This window comes from Parasteatoda tepidariorum, chromosome 4 (assembly GCF_043381705.1).
Source record: "Parasteatoda tepidariorum isolate YZ-2023 chromosome 4, CAS_Ptep_4.0, whole genome shotgun sequence".
Lineage (NCBI taxonomy): Eukaryota > Metazoa > Arthropoda > Arachnida > Araneae > Theridiidae > Parasteatoda > Parasteatoda tepidariorum.
In genome coordinates this window covers 79,316,112-79,336,638 of record NC_092207.1, presented here as the reverse complement: position 1 = coordinate 79,336,638, position 20,527 = coordinate 79,316,112, and the positions used below count along the sequence as shown (strand labels likewise).

General features: G+C 29.6%; 1 protein-coding gene across 7 annotated transcripts; it reads left to right on the top strand.

Moving 5' to 3' along the window:
* Positions 1 to 2,714: 2,714 nt before the first annotated feature.
* On the top strand, positions 2,715 to 20,079 carry LOC107450289 (ASCIZ zinc finger protein). Of its 7 annotated transcripts, none has more exons than XM_071180101.1 (5): positions 2,715 to 2,776; positions 4,738 to 4,783; positions 11,131 to 11,235; positions 13,411 to 13,625; positions 17,553 to 19,826. In XM_071180101.1, exons 1-5 carry the CDS (start codon positions 2,766 to 2,768, stop codon positions 19,108 to 19,110), a joined length of 1,935 nt encoding a protein of 644 aa, XP_071036202.1. In that variant the 5' UTR covers positions 2,715 to 2,765; the 3' UTR covers positions 19,111 to 19,826. The 7 variants fall into 7 exon arrangements, with proteins under 7 accessions (XP_071036202.1, XP_042897493.1, XP_071036203.1 ...); XM_043041559.2 differs by having other exon boundaries at positions 2,720 to 2,814; XM_071180102.1 differs by lacking the exon at positions 2,715 to 2,776 and adding an exon at positions 2,880 to 2,899.
* Positions 20,080 to 20,527: the final 448 nt, after the last annotated feature.

The following is a 20,527-nucleotide window of genomic DNA, read 5'->3' as shown; positions in this document are numbered from 1 at the left end:
GCATAATTTAGTTGCCCTACATTTTTGTGACAAAAATCTGTAGAAGTTCTAAAATTATGAATTTGCTATTCTGATAAATTAGTGTCTCTATTATTATTCGTCTTTTAGAGTGTATAATGTTGTCAAATGATACTCTCATTAACATTTTCTTGGGAAAAAAACACCCAGAAAACAAAAATCAAATATTGTACTAGACAAATAAAGAGACCTCTTAATGGTTCAAAGCTCTATTCTTAAATTTGCTAATAGTCTGTGTAGACAATGATTTTTTTAGTTCTGATACGTGAGCGTTTTTTCTCAGAGTGAGAATACAACTCTTTCATTGATTTAAGTTTTTGACCTACATAATATCGGGGATGAAGTGGAGTTTGAAGCCCAAATCTTGAAGGTTTCGGGCTCACTAATTTTGTCGTAAGAGCAGATGAAAATTTGCTTTCTTTAATGTTAATTTAACTTTTTGTGTAATTTACCATGTCTTTGCAGTTGTTTATGAAACACATTGTTTCAAAGATAATTTCATGATAAAATAATTTTATAAAACATCAGCGTAGGAAATACTGGTCAAATGCAAACCAGTCAATGGTTCACACTTCCTATTAATATATCATAATTAATTAAATTATTATTACTAATAAATGTCTATTTTTCACTATGACCTTGTCTCTAATCCATACACTGATGATGAGTTTGCTTATCGTAAAGGAAAAGATAAAAAATCAAATAAAAATATTTATAAAAGAATATACAAACTATACTAAGAAATAAATATTTTAATATATAAAACTAAGGGGAAAAACAATGGAATGCAACAATCTCAAAGGATAAAATTACTTTTGAAAGCATTCTAGTTTGTGAAATTTGACTCTTTTTTTTATTGTTTCTGCATCTTAACGTATTCAAACTTTTTTATATGTAAGAGCACATAATGAGCAGGTAAGACTCACTGCTAGATATAAATTTTTGGCTGTGAGTCAAGTTTTAAAAATCGTTTCTACATCTGGCTATAGAGTTAATTTTGCATACAACTAGCCACACTTGAAATCCGCAAACCAATTGGTAGTAAACCTAGAGGAAGTACAAAACTTGATTACTGAACTCCATTATAACTATTTTCAAAACATTTGTTGAATTGACCTAGCAAGACCTGGTTTCGAGAAGAAATTTTCTAGGGAAGGCCAAAGCCCTCCACGGGCTGTTGTACCAATTATGATGCTGAGTTAAATTTGCTCTAGAGCTTTACTGATAAGCTATTTACTACTTGTGACTGCAACATTGTCCTCCTCGCACACTACGTACAACGTATACACTCGTCTGCTAAAAGCGACCACGACAGTTTACTTAATACAACTCTCACGAACAGCACTCAAAAAGTACGGTGATTCTAATATAGCTCTCCTGGCTTCTCACAAAGCAGCAATGAATCAACTAGTGGTATCCGTTCATCGAATCCTATCTCAAATATAATTTTGGTGGGGGAGTTCTGTAGTGCATCTACCACTACAAAAATGTAATTCCAATTCACTAGTATATTGGACATTTTAACTCTATTCTATGTGGAGGGAGGAGTACTTTTCAGATAATTTTGTCTTACAGCGAATACTAACAAAAATTCACCATGGTCAAACTCAGATAAGAAACGCCCACAGAAAATTTTATTATTCGAGAACCTGAACATCTTTATAGTAATGGAAAATATTAATGTATATTCTAACCATAGAGTCTAACAAAGCTTTTTTTTTTTTTTTTTCAAAATTAGTAGTTTTGATATAAATATAATCTAATAATGACGAACTTTATTTTACAAGTGATAAACAAATGCAGAATATCATATGACATTCTGCATTTGTTTATCACTTGTAAAATGAAGTTCGTGATTAATTGATTATTTTTTTGCGAAAATCATTGGCGATGGAAATGGTTTAGAGTAGAACTCCCTACCTATTTCAACAATTCGCCTGCTTTCACCACATGGGCGTACAAAGAAGGAAGTACGTTAGTTTCTATCTTGATTTTTCATATAGATTAGAAACTGTTAGACTAGGAAACTATATGGAACTGAAAACTGCTTTAAACGTAGTTCTAAAATAAAGCTGTCCCGCAGTGGACTGATCGTTAAGACGCGGTTCCCAACTGATCACCGAAGTCAAGCATCACTGGCTGCGGTCAGCGTGCGAGAGGTTGACCACTTGGATCAGTCTGCGTAGGGACCGAGGGTGTGAGGTATTGGTCCTCGTTAAACTGTTCTACCGGAAAGTGCTCGACTTTGCGTGCAGTTCGCGGGGGTTCCATCCCGTCTGCAGAGGATCAAAATTGTGATGGCATGTCTTCGGATGATCCTCAGGGTTGTTTCCCAGATCGTTGCCAATAGCCCATTGTGCAGCTCTAGTGCGACGTAAATGAACTTCTTATATAACCGAAAAGAATAGGGGTAGGGAAACTATCGCAGTGCATCCCCATACAACAGAGTAAATGAGAGAGATTGGGGGAGGATTAAGACATGGAACCGGCTTTCTCCATAACTATTTAGAAACTATCTTATGGTTATCTCTCGTTACCTCCTCAGCTCCGATTGCCGTAACCTGATTAGTGAGTTGCTGGAAAATATACTACCAATCAGGTGCGATGATTGCTGTGCTATGCGTGAATTACATGCACTAAGAATGGTCTTTAAAATTGAGGCAAGCAGCAGAAAATATCAGTCATATTTGATTTGGCAACAGTTGATAAATTTGCAGACGATAATTGATGGAGATGGGATAAAGTTGATGCTTAAGCTGTAAGATTTATTTGTTATGAAATTCAAAAAAACAAGCGGTAATTATAATAATTTGCCTTGAAGAATTTTGTTACATTTATGTTCCTTGTTTGTCTTATATTGTATATCCGGATATTTTATGATGTAATTCGTTAATATTTTTAACACTTTTTGTTTTAACTAAAGTTTACCTGTGTCACACACTCTTTATACACTAGTCAAAATATAAATCTTTTTTTTTTCGAGGTGAAATAGTTTGTTGAAGGAAGAAGCAAATTAATAATAAGAATATCTTATTTATAACTTAATTGCATATTATTCGTTTCTCACCTAGTTTTATGCTCTTACAAGCAAATTTTAAATAATGTATAATAATTGATTGCTTTGCCCAGAAAAGAAACATGATTGCTTCGCCCAGAAAAAAAATATTATTGCAGGGCTATTTTGTGATGTTATAGAAAATTGCAACTTACCAAAAGAAATCAATTAACACATTATTCTGTTTCTGCTTAAAGTTTAAAATTACTGTAATTCTTATTATATTAGGAAAACAATATATATTGAAGTTTTTACATAGGTATGATAGCTCATTAAAACTAAAAAAACATGTGTCAATTTTATTTCTGTGTAGTTTATTCATATATGCTAAAAGTTAAATAATCTATTTTAAAGATTGCTGAATTGACTTGGATATTACCTAAAGTCATCTGTCACACCAACTTCAATTGCCAAAGAGCCAAATATATTTTAAAACTTGCATATTTTTTTTTTTCAAAAAAGATATGTAGATGTTTGCCTAAGGGTGGCTATAAATTATATCTTTCAAGTTGGTCCCTTTCTGTGATGATTTTTTTAGTTTAGGCCACTGCCCAGAAGTTAAAGCAATTTTTCTGCTGCAGATCATGATACGGAAATCTCCTGGAATAACCGTGATGGCTGTGATTTAAACAAGGTGTAAATTATATTTAAAAATGTATTGTGCACAAAAAAATAAATAAATAATGGAATATCCTGAATAACTTCCGATCTGTCAATTAGATTTTCACATACTAAGATTCAATCTTAATGGTTTGAAGGCTGCGCCTTAAATGTGTTAATTAGTGCTGATGATGTTAGGTGGTTACAAAATAAGACATGGAAAAATTCTTTCTCAGAAGAAAACTACCATTTTTTCAAGGGATTTGGATTCCTGATCCTACAAAATATTAGGATAGCTGCCATTTTGAAAATATGGTCTCAATAGTTTGTTTTGTAGAATGGTTAAAAGCTTGTAACCCTTAATATTAATTTGACTTTTTTTGTGCACTTTGCCAATTTCGAAGGCTTTAAGCTAAATTCTTTATCTTAAGGTAATTCCACGCAAAAATATTTTTAATGTATATATATATATATATATATATATATATATATCTGTTTAACAATAGTTGAAAAAAATTTTGAATTTTAAGGTATAGAAATTTTTAAAGCATTTTAAAGAGTCTTGAAATACCGAAATGCAAAATGTTAGCGTCATTGGTCTGTAGTTTCTAAGTTATGAAATTTTTAAAAAGTCATTGCATTAAAAGGTAAATTCCATAAGAACTTTTCAAATGGTATGTTAATTCAGAGAAAGTATATTTTTGCGTCTTATTTTGCAACTTAAAATAAAGTCTGTACTAATTTATTTTAAGATTGAGTTTTCATGTGTGAAGATCTGAGCTTTAGATGAAAAGTTATTCAAGGTGTGCCATTTTTTGTTTATGTACTGTATAGAAATGTCTGTTTGCACTTGGTTTCGTACTGGTAGGCTAAAAATAAAATATATGTAGTAAAAGAGTAAACTGATCATTTGTGAAACTGAATTTCTTTTAAATCAGTCACTAAAGGTTAAGTTCAATTAGTTCATAAGCATACTCTTTCTCTCTCTCTTTTAAGGTATTTTTATTTATATTGATTTGATTGAATCATGTGCTGATATTTTTCTGATTTTATTTCTTGAATAGCATTTACTATGTATGCCCTGAGAGAAATTTAAAAATGCCTTTTGAGGTGAGTGAATATTTTAAAAAATTATTTTGTTTAAAACTTATGTTCATATCACTTAATTTTTTTTCCTTCATATTAAAGTTTTTGTCCTTATTAAGTTTTTTTTTTCTTCAAGATTTAGAATTTTTAATTAATTATCATTATGTTTTTTAAATTCATCATGCAGTGTAATTTTATTGAAAAAATATTATAGGGGATTTTTTTATTTATCAATGTATTTTATAGTTTTCTAATAAAATTAGTAATCTTTTGAAGTACAATATTATTATTTAAATTGAGTTTATAATTATATATTTTTGGGGTTTCATTTGTGCTTTTTTCTTAATATGTGTATTGATGAATTATGGATCGATGACTGAGTGTAAACAATTATCAAGCTTCCTAAATGTGGAAGAAATATAGAAAACTTCCGATGTATCATTCCGCCTTTGTTACGTTTATGAAGCGACATGTAAATAGGCTTGATATTCTGGGAAGATTTATTCTAGTGATTTGCATTTAAATTTATGCATAAATTTACCGTTCATAAGATTTCTCTGTAATTTATAAATTCTAAATGGTGGTGAACCTTAAATAAATTTTGGAAAACTATTATCACAAGTTGCAATAAAGTGTTAGGTTAGCCATATTTATAATGTTAGCTTCTATTTAGCTATATTTGTGAAAAATTTTGCTTTTTGCAAATTTTTTTTTTTTGGCATGCTTGTGGTATTGTTCAAATTTATTTTCTGTTAAAAGAAACAGTTAAAATTAAAAGGAAAGAATGTGTTATGGTATTAACACTATAAGTATATTAATATTGGTTGGCTCTTTTTCAAACTTAGATGTAAAAATAAAGTAGTGACCTGGAAGTTTTACGAATAATATTTACCCTTAGTGCTACTTGTACTTAGCTTTATCCGGTTAATCATTCAGAGTTAGAAAAACGGTTTGACTTGCTGTCCTTGGACCGATTTAAATAAATTGCTTTGTACAAAATTTTATTCCTTGGGCTTCTCCTTAATAAATCCTTATAATGTTGATTAGCTATAATAAATAAACCTGTTGAAGCTATTTTAATAAAATTGTCACATGCTTATTTCTCAAACTCTTTGTTTATATTTGACTAGNACAATGGAATGCAACAATCTCAAAGGATAAAATTACTTTTGAAAGCATTCTAGTTAGTGAAATCGACTCTCTTTTTTCTTTTATTGTTTTTTCATCTTAACATATTCAAATTTTTTTATATGTAAGAGCACGTAATGTTAAGCAGGTAAGACTCACTGCTAGATATAAATTTTTGACTGTGGATAAAGTTTTAAAAATCGTTTCTACATCTTGCTATAGATGTAGAAACGATTGAGTTTATTTTGTATACAACTAACCACACACAGACACTTGAAATCCGCAAACTAGTAAAACTAGAGGAACTACATAACTTCGATTACTGATCTCCATTAAAACTATTTTCAAAACATTTGTTGAATTTAACTAGCAAGACCTGGTTTCGAGAAGAAATTTTCTAGGGAAGGCCACCAAATCCCTCCACGGGCTGTTGTACCAATTATAATGATGAGTGAAATTTGCTCCAGAGCTTTACTGATAAGCTATTAGCTACTTGTACTGCAACATTGTCCTCCTCACGCTGTCGCTTTTTAGTCTCGATCACACACGACGTACAACGTATACACTCGACTGCTAAAAGCGACCACGACAATTTACTTCATACAGCTCTCACGATCATCACTCAAAAAGTACGATGATGCTAATACAGCTCTCCTGGCTTCTCACGAAACAGCAAAGAATCAACTAGTGGTGTCCGTTCATCGAATTTTATCACAAATATAATTTTGGTGGAGGAGTACTGTAGTGCATCTATCACTACAAAAATATAGTTCCAATATATAACGAAAAACAAAAATTCACTATGCTAAAACTCAGATAAAAAACGTCCACAGAAAATTTTATGATCCAAGAGCCTGAACATCTTTATAGTAATGGAAAATGTTAATGTATACTCTAACCATAGATTCTAACAAACCTTTTTTTCAAAATTAGTAGTTTTGATATATCATATGATATTCTGCATTTGTTTATCACTTGTAAAATGTAGAAGTTCGTGAAATAGTCTACATGTGGTCTAGAGTAGAACTCCCTACCCATTTCAACCCTTCGCTTAAGCGAAGGGTTGAAATGGGTAGGCCATGGGCGTACAAAGAAGGAAGTACGTTAGTTTCTATCTTGATTTTTCATATAGATGAGAAACTTTTAAACTAGAAACTATATAGTCTTAACGATCAGTCCACATGTGTGGACTGATCGTGAAGACGCAGTTCAAAGCAGATCACCGAAGTCAAGCGTCACTGGCTGCGGTAAGTGTGCGGGTGGGTGACCACTTGGATCAGTCTGCGTAGGGACCGAGGGTGTGCGGTAGTGGTCCTCTCCTCTTTAAACTGTTCTACCGTAAAATGCTCGACTTCGCGTGCAGGTCGTCGGGCTACCGAAGTGGGGGTGCCGTCCCCTCTGCAGAGGATTAAAATTGTGATGGCATGTCTTCGGATCATTCTCAGGGATATTTCCCAGACCGTCGCCAATAGCCCATTGTGTAGCTCTAATACGACGTAAATGAACTACAACAACTAAAATAAAGCTTCGTGGAAATTTTGGAAAATATTTTCGGCAATCACATACCGAAAAGAATAGGGGTAGCGAAACTATCGCAGGGCATCCCCATACAACAGAGTAAATGAGAGAGATGGGGGGAGGATTAAGACATGGAACCGGCCTTCTCCATAACTATGTAGAATCTCCCATCTAACCTAATTGGTGAGTTGCTGGAAAGTACACAACCAATCAGGTTTGCATTTTCGCTTGATGACGCTCTGCAAGTGATTGCTGTGTTGTGCGTGAATTACATACACTAAGACTGGTCCTTAAAATTGAGGCAAGCAAGCAGCAGAAAATATCAGTTATCTTCAATTTGATTTGGCAACAGTTGATAATTTTGCAGACGATAATTGATGGAGATGGGATAAAGTTGTTGTATGAGTTTTAAGCAGTAAGATTTATTTGTTATGAAATTCAAAAACACAAGCGGTAATTATAATAATTTGCCTTGAAGAATTTTGTTACATTTATGTTCCTTGTTTATCTTATATTGAATATCCGGATATTTTATGATGTAATTTGTTAATATTTTTCACACTTTTTGTTTTAACAAAAGTTTACCTGTGTCACAAACTCTTATACACTAGTCAAGATATAAATCTTTTTTTTTTTCGAGGTGAAATAGTTTGTTGAAGGAAGAAGCAAATTAATAATAAGAAGTAAATATCTTATTTATAACTTAATTGCATGTTATTCGTTTCTCACCTAGTTTTATGTTCTTACAAGTACACTTTTCAATTTTAAATAATGTATAATAATTGATTGCTTCGCTCAGAAAAGAAATATGATTGCTTCGCCCAGAAGAAAAGTATGGTTGCAGGGCTATTTTGTGATGTTATAGGAAATTGCAACTTATCAAAGTAAATCAATTAAAACGTTATTCTATTTCTGCTTAAATTTTAAAATTACTATATTGTTATTATTTTAGGAAAACAATATTTATTGAAGTTTATACATAGGTATGATAATATCCCCGGTATGATAACTCATTGAAACACTTAGGAAAAACGGTAGTTTCACAAAGTACTTTTTCTTAAAAAAAATTTTTGTAAAATGATAAATCAATATTTTTATGCTGATTTTTTAATATAATTTTTAATTTTCATGAATTATCTATGCCTAAATTTTCACAAATTGTGTCTAAATTTTCACAAAATAGGTACCTCTCAGAAAAACCTAGACAGACCCCTGATTCATGTATGTTAATAGTTAAATAATCTATTTTAAAAATTGTGGAATTGACATGGATATTACATATTGTGATCTGTCACACCAACTGCAATTGCCAAATATATTTTAAAACTTGCAAAATTTTTTTTTCTTCAAAAATGATATGTAGATGCTTGCCTAAGCATGGCTATAAATTATATCTTTCAAGTTGGTCCCTTTCTGTGATGATTTTTTTAGTTTCTCGCGGGCCACTACCCAGAAGTTTAAGCAATTTTTCTGTCGCTGATCATGATACGGAAATCTCCTGGAATAACCATGATTGCTGTGATTTAAACGAGGTGTAAATTATATTTAAAAATGTATTGTGTGCAAAAAAATAAATAATGGAATATCCTGGATAACTTTTGATCTGTCAATCAGATTTTCACATACTAAGATTAAATCTTAATGGTTTGAAGGCTGCACCCTAAATATGTTAATTAGTGTTGATGATATTAGGTAGTTACAAAATAAGACATGGGAAAATTCTTTCTCTGAACAAAACTACCATTTTTTCAAGGGATTTGGATTCCTGACCCTACAAAATATTAGGATAGATGCCATTTTGAAAATATGGTCTCAATAATTTGTTTTGTAGAATGGTTAAAGGCTTGTAACCCTTAATATTAATTTGACTTTTTTTGTGCACTTTGCCAATTCCGAAGACTTTACGCTAATTTGTTTGTCTTAAGGTAATTCCATGCAAAAAATATTTTTAATATATATATATATGTGTGTGTATATATATATTTGTTTAACAATAGTTGAATTTTAAGGTATAGAAGATTTTAAATCATTTTAAAAAGTGTCATTAATCATTTTAAAGAGTCTTGAAACACCGATGTTAGCATCATTGGTTTGTAGTTTCTAAGTTATGAAATTTTTAAAAAGTCATTACATTAAAAGGTAAATTCCACAAGAACTTCTCAAATGGTATGTTTATTCAGAGAGAGCATATTTTTGTGTCTTATTTTGCAACTTAAAATGAAGTCTGTACTAATTTATTTTAAGATTGAGTTTTCATGTGTGAAGATCTGAGCATTAGATCAAAAGTTATTCAAGGTGTGCCATTTTTTGTTTATGCACTGTATAGTAATGTCTGTTTGCTCTTCGTTTCGTTCTGGTAGGCTAAAAATAATATATGTAGTAAAAGAGTAAATTGATCATTTGTGAAACTGAATTTCTTTAAAATCAGTCGCTAAAGTTTAAGTTCAATTAGTTCATAAGCATACTCTCTCTCTTTTAAAATATTTTTATTTATATTGATTTGATTGAATCATGTGCTGATATTTTTCTGTTTTTATTTCTTAAATAGCATTAACTATGTATGCCCTGAGAGAAATTTAAAAATGCCTCTTGAGGTGAGTGAATATTTAAAAAAATTATTTTGTTTAAAACTTATGTTCATATCACTTAGTTTTTTTCCCTTCATATTAAAGTTTTTGTCCTTGTTGAGTTTTTTTTTCTTCAAGATTTAGAATTTTTAATTAATTATCATAATTAAATATCATTTTGAATTCATCATGCAGTATAATTTTATTGAAAAAGTTTCATTGGGGATTTCTTTTTTTAATGTATTTTATAATTTTCTAATGAAATTAGTAATTTTTTGAACTACAACATTATTAATTAAATTGAGTTTATAATTATATATTTTTGGGGTTTCATTTGTACATTTTTCTTAATTCATGTACTGATGAACTATGGCTCGATGACTGAATGTAAACAGTAACAAGCTTCCTAAATCTGGAAGAAATATAGAAAACTTCCGATGTATTATTCCACCTCTGTTACATTTATGAGAATGAGCTTGAATAAGCTTGATATTCTGGGAATATAAATTCTTGTGATTTGCTTTTAAATTTATGCATAAATTTACCGTTCATAAGATTTTTCTGTAATTTATAAATTCTAAAAGGTGGTGAACCTTAAATAAATTTTAGAAAACTATTATCACAAGTTACAATAAAGTGTTAGGTTAGCCATATTTATAATGTTAGTCCTATTTGGCTATATTTGTAAAAAATATTGCTTTTTGCAATTTTTTTTTTTGGGGGGGGGGGNTAGTATGATAGCATGCTTGTGGCATTCTTCAAATTTATTTTCTGCTAAAAGAAACAGTTAAAATTAAAAGGAAAGAATGTGTTATGGTATTAACACTATAAGTATATTAATATTGGTTGGCTCTTTTTCAAACTTAGATGTAAAAATAAATCAGAAGTAGTGACCTGGAAGTTTTATGAATAATATTTACCCTTAGTGCTACTTGTACATAGCTTTATCCGGTTAATCATTCAGAGTTAGAAAAACGGTTTGACATGCTGTCCTTGGACCGACTTTAATAAATTGCTTTGTACAGAATTTTATTCCTTGGGCTTCTCCTTAACACATCTTTATAATGTTGATTAGCTATAATAAATAAACCTGTTGAAGCTATTTTAATAAAATCGTCACATGTATCTTTCTCAAACTCTTTGTTTATATTTAACTAGAGAGTAAAACCTAAGAAGATGAAGGGTGAATATCACTGCCCCTTTTCTGGTTGTTTGTATAATGGTTCTGAGAAAAGTTTTTCTGGAAAAAAGTTTTTGAACCAGGTAAATATTTATAATATTTAAGAATATTTTTATATCTTTTGTCAATAAAAACAATTTGCTTTGAGATTGAAAGTAAGCATCCAAGGCCTGATGGAGATGTTCTCTCTCCCAATTTTAATACATAGGTGAATTTGTAATTTATATAAGAGATTTTTTTTATTCAAATAAATAGGCTCATTTAGAATGCTCAACAGAAAGTCCTGAAAATCTTAGTTTTTTGAAGCATGCTTGTTATAAGTTGTAATTCCTCTTAGTGTTGCTGTAGCAATTTTTATCTAACACCATATATTAATATAATATATATATATTTTTTTATGGAAAACAAAGCCAAAAAAAATTTTTTTTTAAGTGTTTCATTTATAGACGCATTAACTGTGTAGATACATGAAACTATTGCAGTAAGTGCCTTAGCATTTATTGCATGATTATTTTAGTGTCATCTATATTCTATCCATTCTTTTAAAATTTGATTTTAGGGTATTTTCAGTTATATATATATATATTTCCAAATATTAATAATGATTCTATTTGTACTGAGTAAATGATATAATATGGATATTACATACCTTTTTATGATATATATCTTTAACTTAAGTATACAAAAATCAATCTTATATATCAATAATTTTTCATTGAATTGTATCAACAATTTAGTCTTTCATAATTCTTTCTTATTAACAAGTTTTAAATTGCCAAATTATTATTAGGTTTTACATATGATGTACAAAAACATAATATTTTATAAAAAAACATTGTTTTTGTATAAAATATGTTTTAGCTAAAGTGCAAATTATAAGGATAATTTTTATTATATACTGTTCTATCAATAACCTGTTTTACTATAAAGCAGAGGTTTTCAAATTATAACCTGCAGACCAAAACTGGCCCCCTTACCTCACTATTCTGTCATCACTGCTGCAGTTTTTCTTAAAAATTATGTTTTAAAGTTTACAACTAGAGTAAATCTTATACAATAATAATAAAAAAAAACTACAAGAATTGGTAGGCATAATTAAAATGAACATTTAAATTAAAATTAATATTAAATTTGTCTTAACCTGCAAATGTAATCCACTCCAAACATATCTTACTTGTTAACTAGCTTTCAATTTGTGCACATTCCAAAATTTCTTTTGTTGGTATGATGTGCTAGCTAGTTGGAAAATGAGTATAAATGTCTTATAAATGGGGAGGTAAGAAGATTAAAATTTATTGTAGCATTTTTGTAACCGTCTTCCTCAAATTGTGGAAAACGAAAAAATTTTCTAAATTTTTAAATGTGAGGGGGAAGTGACCTTTATCTTTTACTGGAATGGAAATTGAGAAAATTTGGTCGAAAAGATCAGCTAGTAAAATATATTACTAGTTCGTACCTATTTTCACTTTTCTACTTTTGAGTCTCTGTTAGATTTTTTTTAAAAGTTATTAAAATGAACTTCAGTAAAAAATTGCAATATAGAGAATGTGTAATGTTCACAATTATGTTAAAATATGCTATTTTGTAACAAAAGCAATAATCAAAATGGGAAATTAAACCAAGAAACCGAAACAGCTTACCATCCATTTACTTCAATTGCAGGTCCTGGGAGAACACTGATAATTAATTTTATAGTGGTTATAACCTATTTTTAGTAGTCCTAGACCAACAAACCACTGTTAATTTAACCCCTGTTCTAAATAATGTCTTTGCTGGTTTGGAGCTTAATGGAGCAATCAGTATCATTCTTATGCTAAAAAGTTGGTGACTCCTGTTATAAATGGTGTTTTGAATTCTTCATCAGTTTCTACTTTTACTAAAATAGTGATTTGCATCTAAATAGAATAATATTTCCTACTTTTTTTTTAAACAAAAAGTTCATAGTTAATAGATAAAAATTGAAATTTTTGTATTTGTCACAGATAAAAATTAAAATTTAGTAAACATTTTATGTGAGCCACGTTAAGGTAAAAAAAAAAATTCTATAGCTTATAAAGAGCTTTAAATTTTGCAAAGCTTATGTTTAAAATACTATTTAAAGTATTCACAATCATTATTTTGTTTGTATCCTCAATTTCTTGTAAAACATTACGCAACACTCTTTATTTTGTTTCTTTTTATCATTATATTGTGATACATTACTTTATAATGGTTTGAGATCCTTGCAACTTTATACATTTTATTATTTCTTCTTTTAGCATATTGCTAAAGTCCATGCTGAAAAAAAATTTATCTGTGAAAAATGTGGGAAAGGTTTTGGCTTAGATTGGTGGCGCAAACATCATGAAAAAACATGTGGTATGGAGTGGCTATGTGATTGTGGATCTAAATATACCTCACGAGAATCCCTTCTCACTCATGCTCGCAGAAGTGGTCACAATCTTCCTGATCATATTGTACCTATTAACAAATCGTAAGTCTAGCATAAAAACAAATGTTGTATTTCTTATGTTTTACACTTTTTTCCTATTTTTTTTTAGGTGTTTTCTTTCTTTAACTTAGATTTTTTTTTAGAAAGCATTACTATTAATTTATTTTTCCACTTCAAATAGTCATTATTTTTATAACACTTCTAACATATATATATATATATGTACAGTGAGCCAAAAAACAAACAGACGACCCTGAATTATTTTTGATCTAATGATTGGATCTTCACGTTCTAGGACTCAATCTTAAAGGTTCAAGTGGGTGAGCTCGAATATGCTAATTAATTTATGCAGATGATATTTTAAGTTATGAAATCAGACACAAAAAATACTTTTTCTGAATAAACATACCCTTTTTTTAGCGGATTCAGATTTCTGACATCCAATTTATAGAGGGTAACTGCAATCTAGGAATTTATGATTCCCATAGTTTGGTCATGAGAGGGTTGATTTTATGCATACATGCATATATACATACCTGCATACATATATTCATACCTGCATACATACATATAAACAAACAAAAATCGTCGCAGAAATTTTAAGAAATTGCCCGTCCACATTCCCACAAAATTTAGGCAGTAAGTTTTAAAAATGATGTTCGTTACTTGAATAGCTAGTTTTAAAGAGGTTTTTTCCCCCTCTCTTTTTATTATTTTGGAAACATAAGTCGAAAAAAATTTCTTAAGTGGTATACTGAATTTCATGTTTGTAGAAAAGCTCTTATTAAAAAGAAAATAGTGGCAGATTTTATCTATATTTTCGGCAAACTTCTATGAAATCTAAAAATTTGAAATAATGACAGTGATGCTTATGGCAACTTTTTAAAAAACTTTGATTATGATTTTTTTAAATATACATGAAATTTTATACTTTGGGAGGAAGTTATGCTTCCATGAAGTCATTAGTTACCTTGCATTTCAACCTGCTGTATTTTTTAAAATTTTGATTTTGCATTAAATCTAATAAAAAAATTAGGAGTTCTGGTTATGACTGGTTATTAAAAAATTAAGAGTTTACTGGAGCATAGTAATAAATTAAGCACAACTGTGATACACTAGACTTTTTTTTAATTTGAATTCAATTTAAAAAAAGGAAAATAATAATTCAAAGATAATTTTTAAATGATTAAAATTAAATTATTTAAATTCAAAAAATAATCATAGAATTAAAAAAAAAACAAATATAATGTATAATCATATTAAATACAAAATTTATGAAAAATAAGCTTTCCTTAAAATCTTAAATTTTAATGACCTTCTACTCATATAATTCTATAGTGAACCAATTATCCAGAACAATTGGGACCATCCCCATTCCGGATAACAGATTTTTCCGGTTTTCTGAATCTCTACAAAAGACCTTTTTTATTGTTTATAAAAACCAACTTTAAAAACCAACTTTTAAAGTAATATACATAAATTTAATGAGATAAAAAGAAAAAAAACTTTTATTGAAATAAAAAAATATATACAGGCTTAATATAAAATGAACAAAAAAGGTAAAATGAAAAAATATATGTCAACATTTATCTTTAAAAAAACTGATCCATTTTCAGTTCATGAAAATTTAGCATTTGTCGCATAAACAACTACTGAATCTTATAAACTGACATAATGTGAGATTCGTCAACAAAGGGTCTTTGCACGATCTCCTTAATCAGTTGTTTGATCAACTTAATACATCGTTCGTTTGAAATAAAAGGATGGACTTCTTGGATTTCAAGTTCTTCGTTGCTTTCTTCTAAGTTGTCAGAGTCGGGATTCAAAACCATCTTAATCATCTCAGCGCCTGACAATTCATTGTTGTCAGTGTTGAAACATTCATCAATATCAGACTCCATGAAAATACCTTTTAATATCCACTCTTTAATGTACTCTAAAAATTCTTTCTATAGGGGCTTTCTCATGAAAAAGTTTAAAACATTCAAAAGGTAATTCATCTAAATCATCTTTAAAAAGCTCGATGTGGTTATTAACTTGCACCATGTATTAAGGTATAGTGTGTCACTGAGTTTTAGGCCTTTGTAGCTAGCCATATCGCTTCCTTTACATTAAATGATTTCTGGAAATCTTGTTTTGATTTCTCCTCATTAGCTGAATCAATCATTTTTTCATTAAATCAACTTTAAAGTGGCACTTATAAAGCGCCTTGATTCAAAATCTGAATGAGTGATGTATAATTTTGTTGCAGGAATTCAATGTCGACATTATTTACTTTTAGCACAGCTGCGAGGAGATGTGCCGTGCAATAGTTAAAAAATAAAACAATTTTACAATCATTGGGTGACCCGTGTGCCGAGATTTTGGGACAAATTCATTTCCAAACTAGTCAGTAAATAGTTTGTGTGTTGTGCACGCTTTTTTGTTAGCCTTGTAACAAACTGGAAACACTTGAGCCTCTTTTAGACAACAAGGATTCTTAGTCTTTTCAATCACGATAAGTTTTAATTTGCATAGTGGCATTGGCGCAAGTTTTTGTCAACTTATAAACAGGTGAGGTTTGTTTCCCCTGAAGTATAGACTGTAGCGGAAAGATATTTTAAATAAAGTCCAGTCTCGTCAGTATTAAAAAATCGATGCATAGTTCAATTTTGAGTTTGAACGAGGTTCAAAACTGTTTCAACATAATTTTCTGCCACTTCTGCATTCGCAGTAGCCTTTTCTCCACTAAGTTTTGTGAAACGAAGTCCATGACATTGTTTGAAATGGGCAAACCATCCAATGGTATATTCACAGTTTTTCTCTATTCCAAAAACGTGGTAGAAGTTTTTGGCCTGAGCCATTATTATTTGCCAACTTAATGGGAACAGTTCAGATCTCTTCTGCCTTATCCACTCTATTAGCATTTTTACATACGTCATTTTTAGATTGATGCAAGATTTTGTGTGAGCTCGTTTCATCTAGTTACTCTCACCTCGAAAAAAACTTAAGTAAATCTTTCTTTTGATTTTTAATGTCATAAATCGTAGATAAACCACTATTGTAAAACTCACTAAGCAATTTTATGGACAAACCTTCATCTTAATTTTTAAAAATCTCAACTTTATTTTTTGATGGATAAACTCTCACTTTTTTTTTAGATGATGATGCAAAAATTGGATTAAACATTTTCAAAAGACTTAAAAATAAAACCTATGCGGCACATAAAAGCCAAAGAAAAACAATTTTTTTTAAAATGTCATCACTCAATTAGAAACAAGTTCCTAACAAAATTTACATTTCACAATATTTAACATGAGCTTCCTTACAAACCATTCCTAAAGCAGAGAGCGAATGAAAAAAAAAGCACCTTTTATTAGGGTTGGATTTTTACTGGTAGAAACTGTGGAAAAAACCTGGTGAATACTATTAACCCATTTTTATTTATTTATTGATATAGTCGTTTGTTATTTATGGCTTATAGCAGTATATATTATACCTGGTATTATAACTAATATTTGTCCATATCCATTAACTTTTTATTTTCCCACATTTCGAATTAACAAAAAAATTCTCAAAATGTCCAATTTATAGGTTAAATTTTAACATTAGTATTGATAGGAAATTGCTCAATATTTTGCTCTATATTCAAATAAAAGAAAGAGTTGGCTATTTTTAAGCCTACTCATTTCTTACAATTTATAAATATTCACATTTATTTTCAACCTTGAATTTTCTATATTTGTGCAATATTATAATGATACATATGTATAATTATTGTATCCTAAATATTGTTTTTATATCACAATTTTATACTGTCACATTTTTATTTCCAAACATCAATTTTGAGCTCATAATTACTATAAATAAAAAACTACCTGATTATTTAATAAAAAGCTTTTCAATTATAGAAATTTTATGCTAGTATTATGATTTCTTTAGAAAATGAGTATGCAGAAATTTATTTTATTTTGTTCTTACTTTTTCCAGGAAACAAACAAAACCCTTTAATGAATCGATGGAAAATCCTGTTATACTACTTTTCCAACCCGTAGCCATTGCTCAAGGTATTAAATGTGAACGTTCTGCTCTTCATCCTCGTCCTATTTTTCCAAAAGTTTCTGAATCACGCTTTTTTACGACCTCAACTGTAGAAAATCACATGCATAATGAGGAAAATGTGTCTTATTTTCCTCCTTGCACCAAGTATGAATCTACACTACTTCCTTCAGAAATATCTATTTCAAATGACACTGATCTTAATTCACAAAAGTGTAGCTCTCATATTATTAATTTGCAGCCCGTTAACACTGTTAGTTCAACTATGAAAGCAGTTGCAACTCAAACATTCAGTGAAACAGAACTTCCTTCTGACACAGGAGAAAGTAATGTTAGACAAATGCAAGTATCTATTGCTACACAAACCTGTAATGAAATGGAATGTTTGTCTAAAACTCTGGAATCAAGGGCATCTCAGTGCAGCCGTAGGAAATCAAAAACATCATCTGCAGTGCGGAATGAAAGCACTCACACTCAGACTGCTGAGAGTGCTGTGGTGAAAATCAAACGTAAAAGATCTAGAAGAAAGTCTGTGGCAATAACAACTGAACCTTGTCTATTTACCGAAAACCAAGGCGCTGGACAATCTGTGTGGCCCAATTTTAAAGATTTGATATTGCAAAACCCAGAAACTTCATTGTTTAGAAACACGATGAGCACACAAACCAACTACTATGCGAGTAAAGTTTTGTGTGATTCGCAAACTATTACCGATAAAGAATTGTTTGATTGGGCTGAAACAATTAAAAAGGATTATGAGAGTGATATTTGCAAGCAGCCCTTTGAATTGTCCAATCAGGTGCCTGCAGATCCTCTTTCATCGCTGCAGCAGTGCAAGCAACCCTTTATTATAAACAATGATATGCCCCAGGATTCTCTTGTTGCATTGCAAGATAGCAATTTTTGTGTTCCTCTACCTGAGTTTGATTTATTTTCTACAGATACCATTACTAAAGATGATAAACTGACAAAAATGAGAAATAATTTTACACATATGTCTTCTGAGAGTACTTTAGAAAATAAAAATTGTCCAATTTTCGATATATTTTCTAACTGCACCAAGCCAGTTGCAACCGATCATCCTGTTTTGTCTGACATTCATACTCAAACCATTTCTAACACTGAATTAGATTTTAGCCTGCTAGCTAACATGGAAACACAAACTACTGATGATTTTGCTTTGTATGATTTGTTGGAGTTTTCTGATACTGAAACTCAAACTCCCTGGGATGATTTTCCTGATCTTGATAAGAGTCCTCCTGATCAATATTCAATAGAGATTCAGACTGATTTTTCATTGGCTGATGCTGAGCTGAATCCAGATCCTTACGCATTTTTTAATGATAACTATGTTCAAAACATGATTGATGCTTGTGCTGAGAAGGAACGATTAAGTGTTAATATTGAGACTCAGACTCATGATCTATTTCCCTTTCCACAATTTACTAACTCAGAATCTCAAACTCTTGATATATCTGATTTAATTTGAAATTTTTGAAGAATTGTAAATTGATAACATTTTCCAAGTAAAGAAAAGATTAACTTTGTGCTGTATATGTATAAATCTAAACAACGTTTAAAGAGTACATAAATATACATGGTATAGTTTTAGTTTCATTATAAAATTATTTGACTAAATGTGAAGCATAATTTGTTCTCTTTTTATGTTGTTTAGGTTTATAAAATATTTATTTGCTTTCTCCAGTATTAACCATTTAGGAAATACAAAAAAAAATATTTTTAAATTTTTGACACGTGTTTATGTGATAATTGTTAATTTATTGCTGATCAGTATCAGGACTAAAGATGAGGAAGGACTTACTTTAGAACTTATGAGCAGCTAATATATATTTTGTTGTGTTCTGATTATGAAATGTTATTTTAAGTTTACTATTTCACTGCCTGTGTTTTTGCAATTTTAATTTTATTGTTTGTTATTTTACATTTTTTTTAAAAATCTTTTTTACAATTGATTTTTAAATTAAAAACTTAGTTTCTAACTTGACCTGATAAGTTTTTTAAAATTTTCTTTAAAAAATTGTTGTTAATTTTTTTATTAGGAATATGTTTTAGGCAGTTTTTATTTTATTTGGAAAACTATGTTAACTGTTGTATAAAATTTTTGTTGACTTTTCTACTTAAAAGATATTGGTAACATTACCATTTGCTATTTAAGAAATAAAATAAAAATCCAGTTTAGATATATATATACAGTGTTTTCAGTAAGAATGAAGAAGGACAGGGCACTTCCTCTCTGAAAAGTTCACTTTGAGGTTTAAAAGGGCGCTCATTCAACATTGTAAATATTTATCAAATGTACAAATTTTGTAATAACTATGTATTTTATGCAATAACTGAATTTTATCCTCAACAATTTATAAATTACCCTCTCAAAACTATTTATATATGAGACAAATTTGTAGTTCATAAAAATAATTAAAGGCATGCTAAAAGGCAATCCCTGTACAAGTTAACAAGAAATGATTAATTGATAAATCGCTTGAATGTTTTTTTCTATAATTTTAAACTGAAAATTATGAGAAAATAAGCATTTAAAGTGTTTTGGTCTGTTTTTTTTTAAAAAAAGAAATTTATTTATTTAAAAATAACTTTAAAATTTAAAAACACTTAAAAAATTTATTAATGTCTCCCCCTCTCTAAAAAAAGATACTTATAAAAATTTAACCGGTAGAGAATAATCCTGACAAAGTAAATATGTGTAACAGTATTCGGAATTAAACCTAAAATTGCAGATAATTTTACGAATGAGAAGATTTTTCAAAGAAAATTTTTACTAGAGAAGATTTTTCATGTACAAGTTTAACAAACTGAAAAGTTGTTCTCAACTGATAATTTTATGTTTGAACTTTCACTCTGAATTTTTTTCCAAGTATAATTGTCTTATT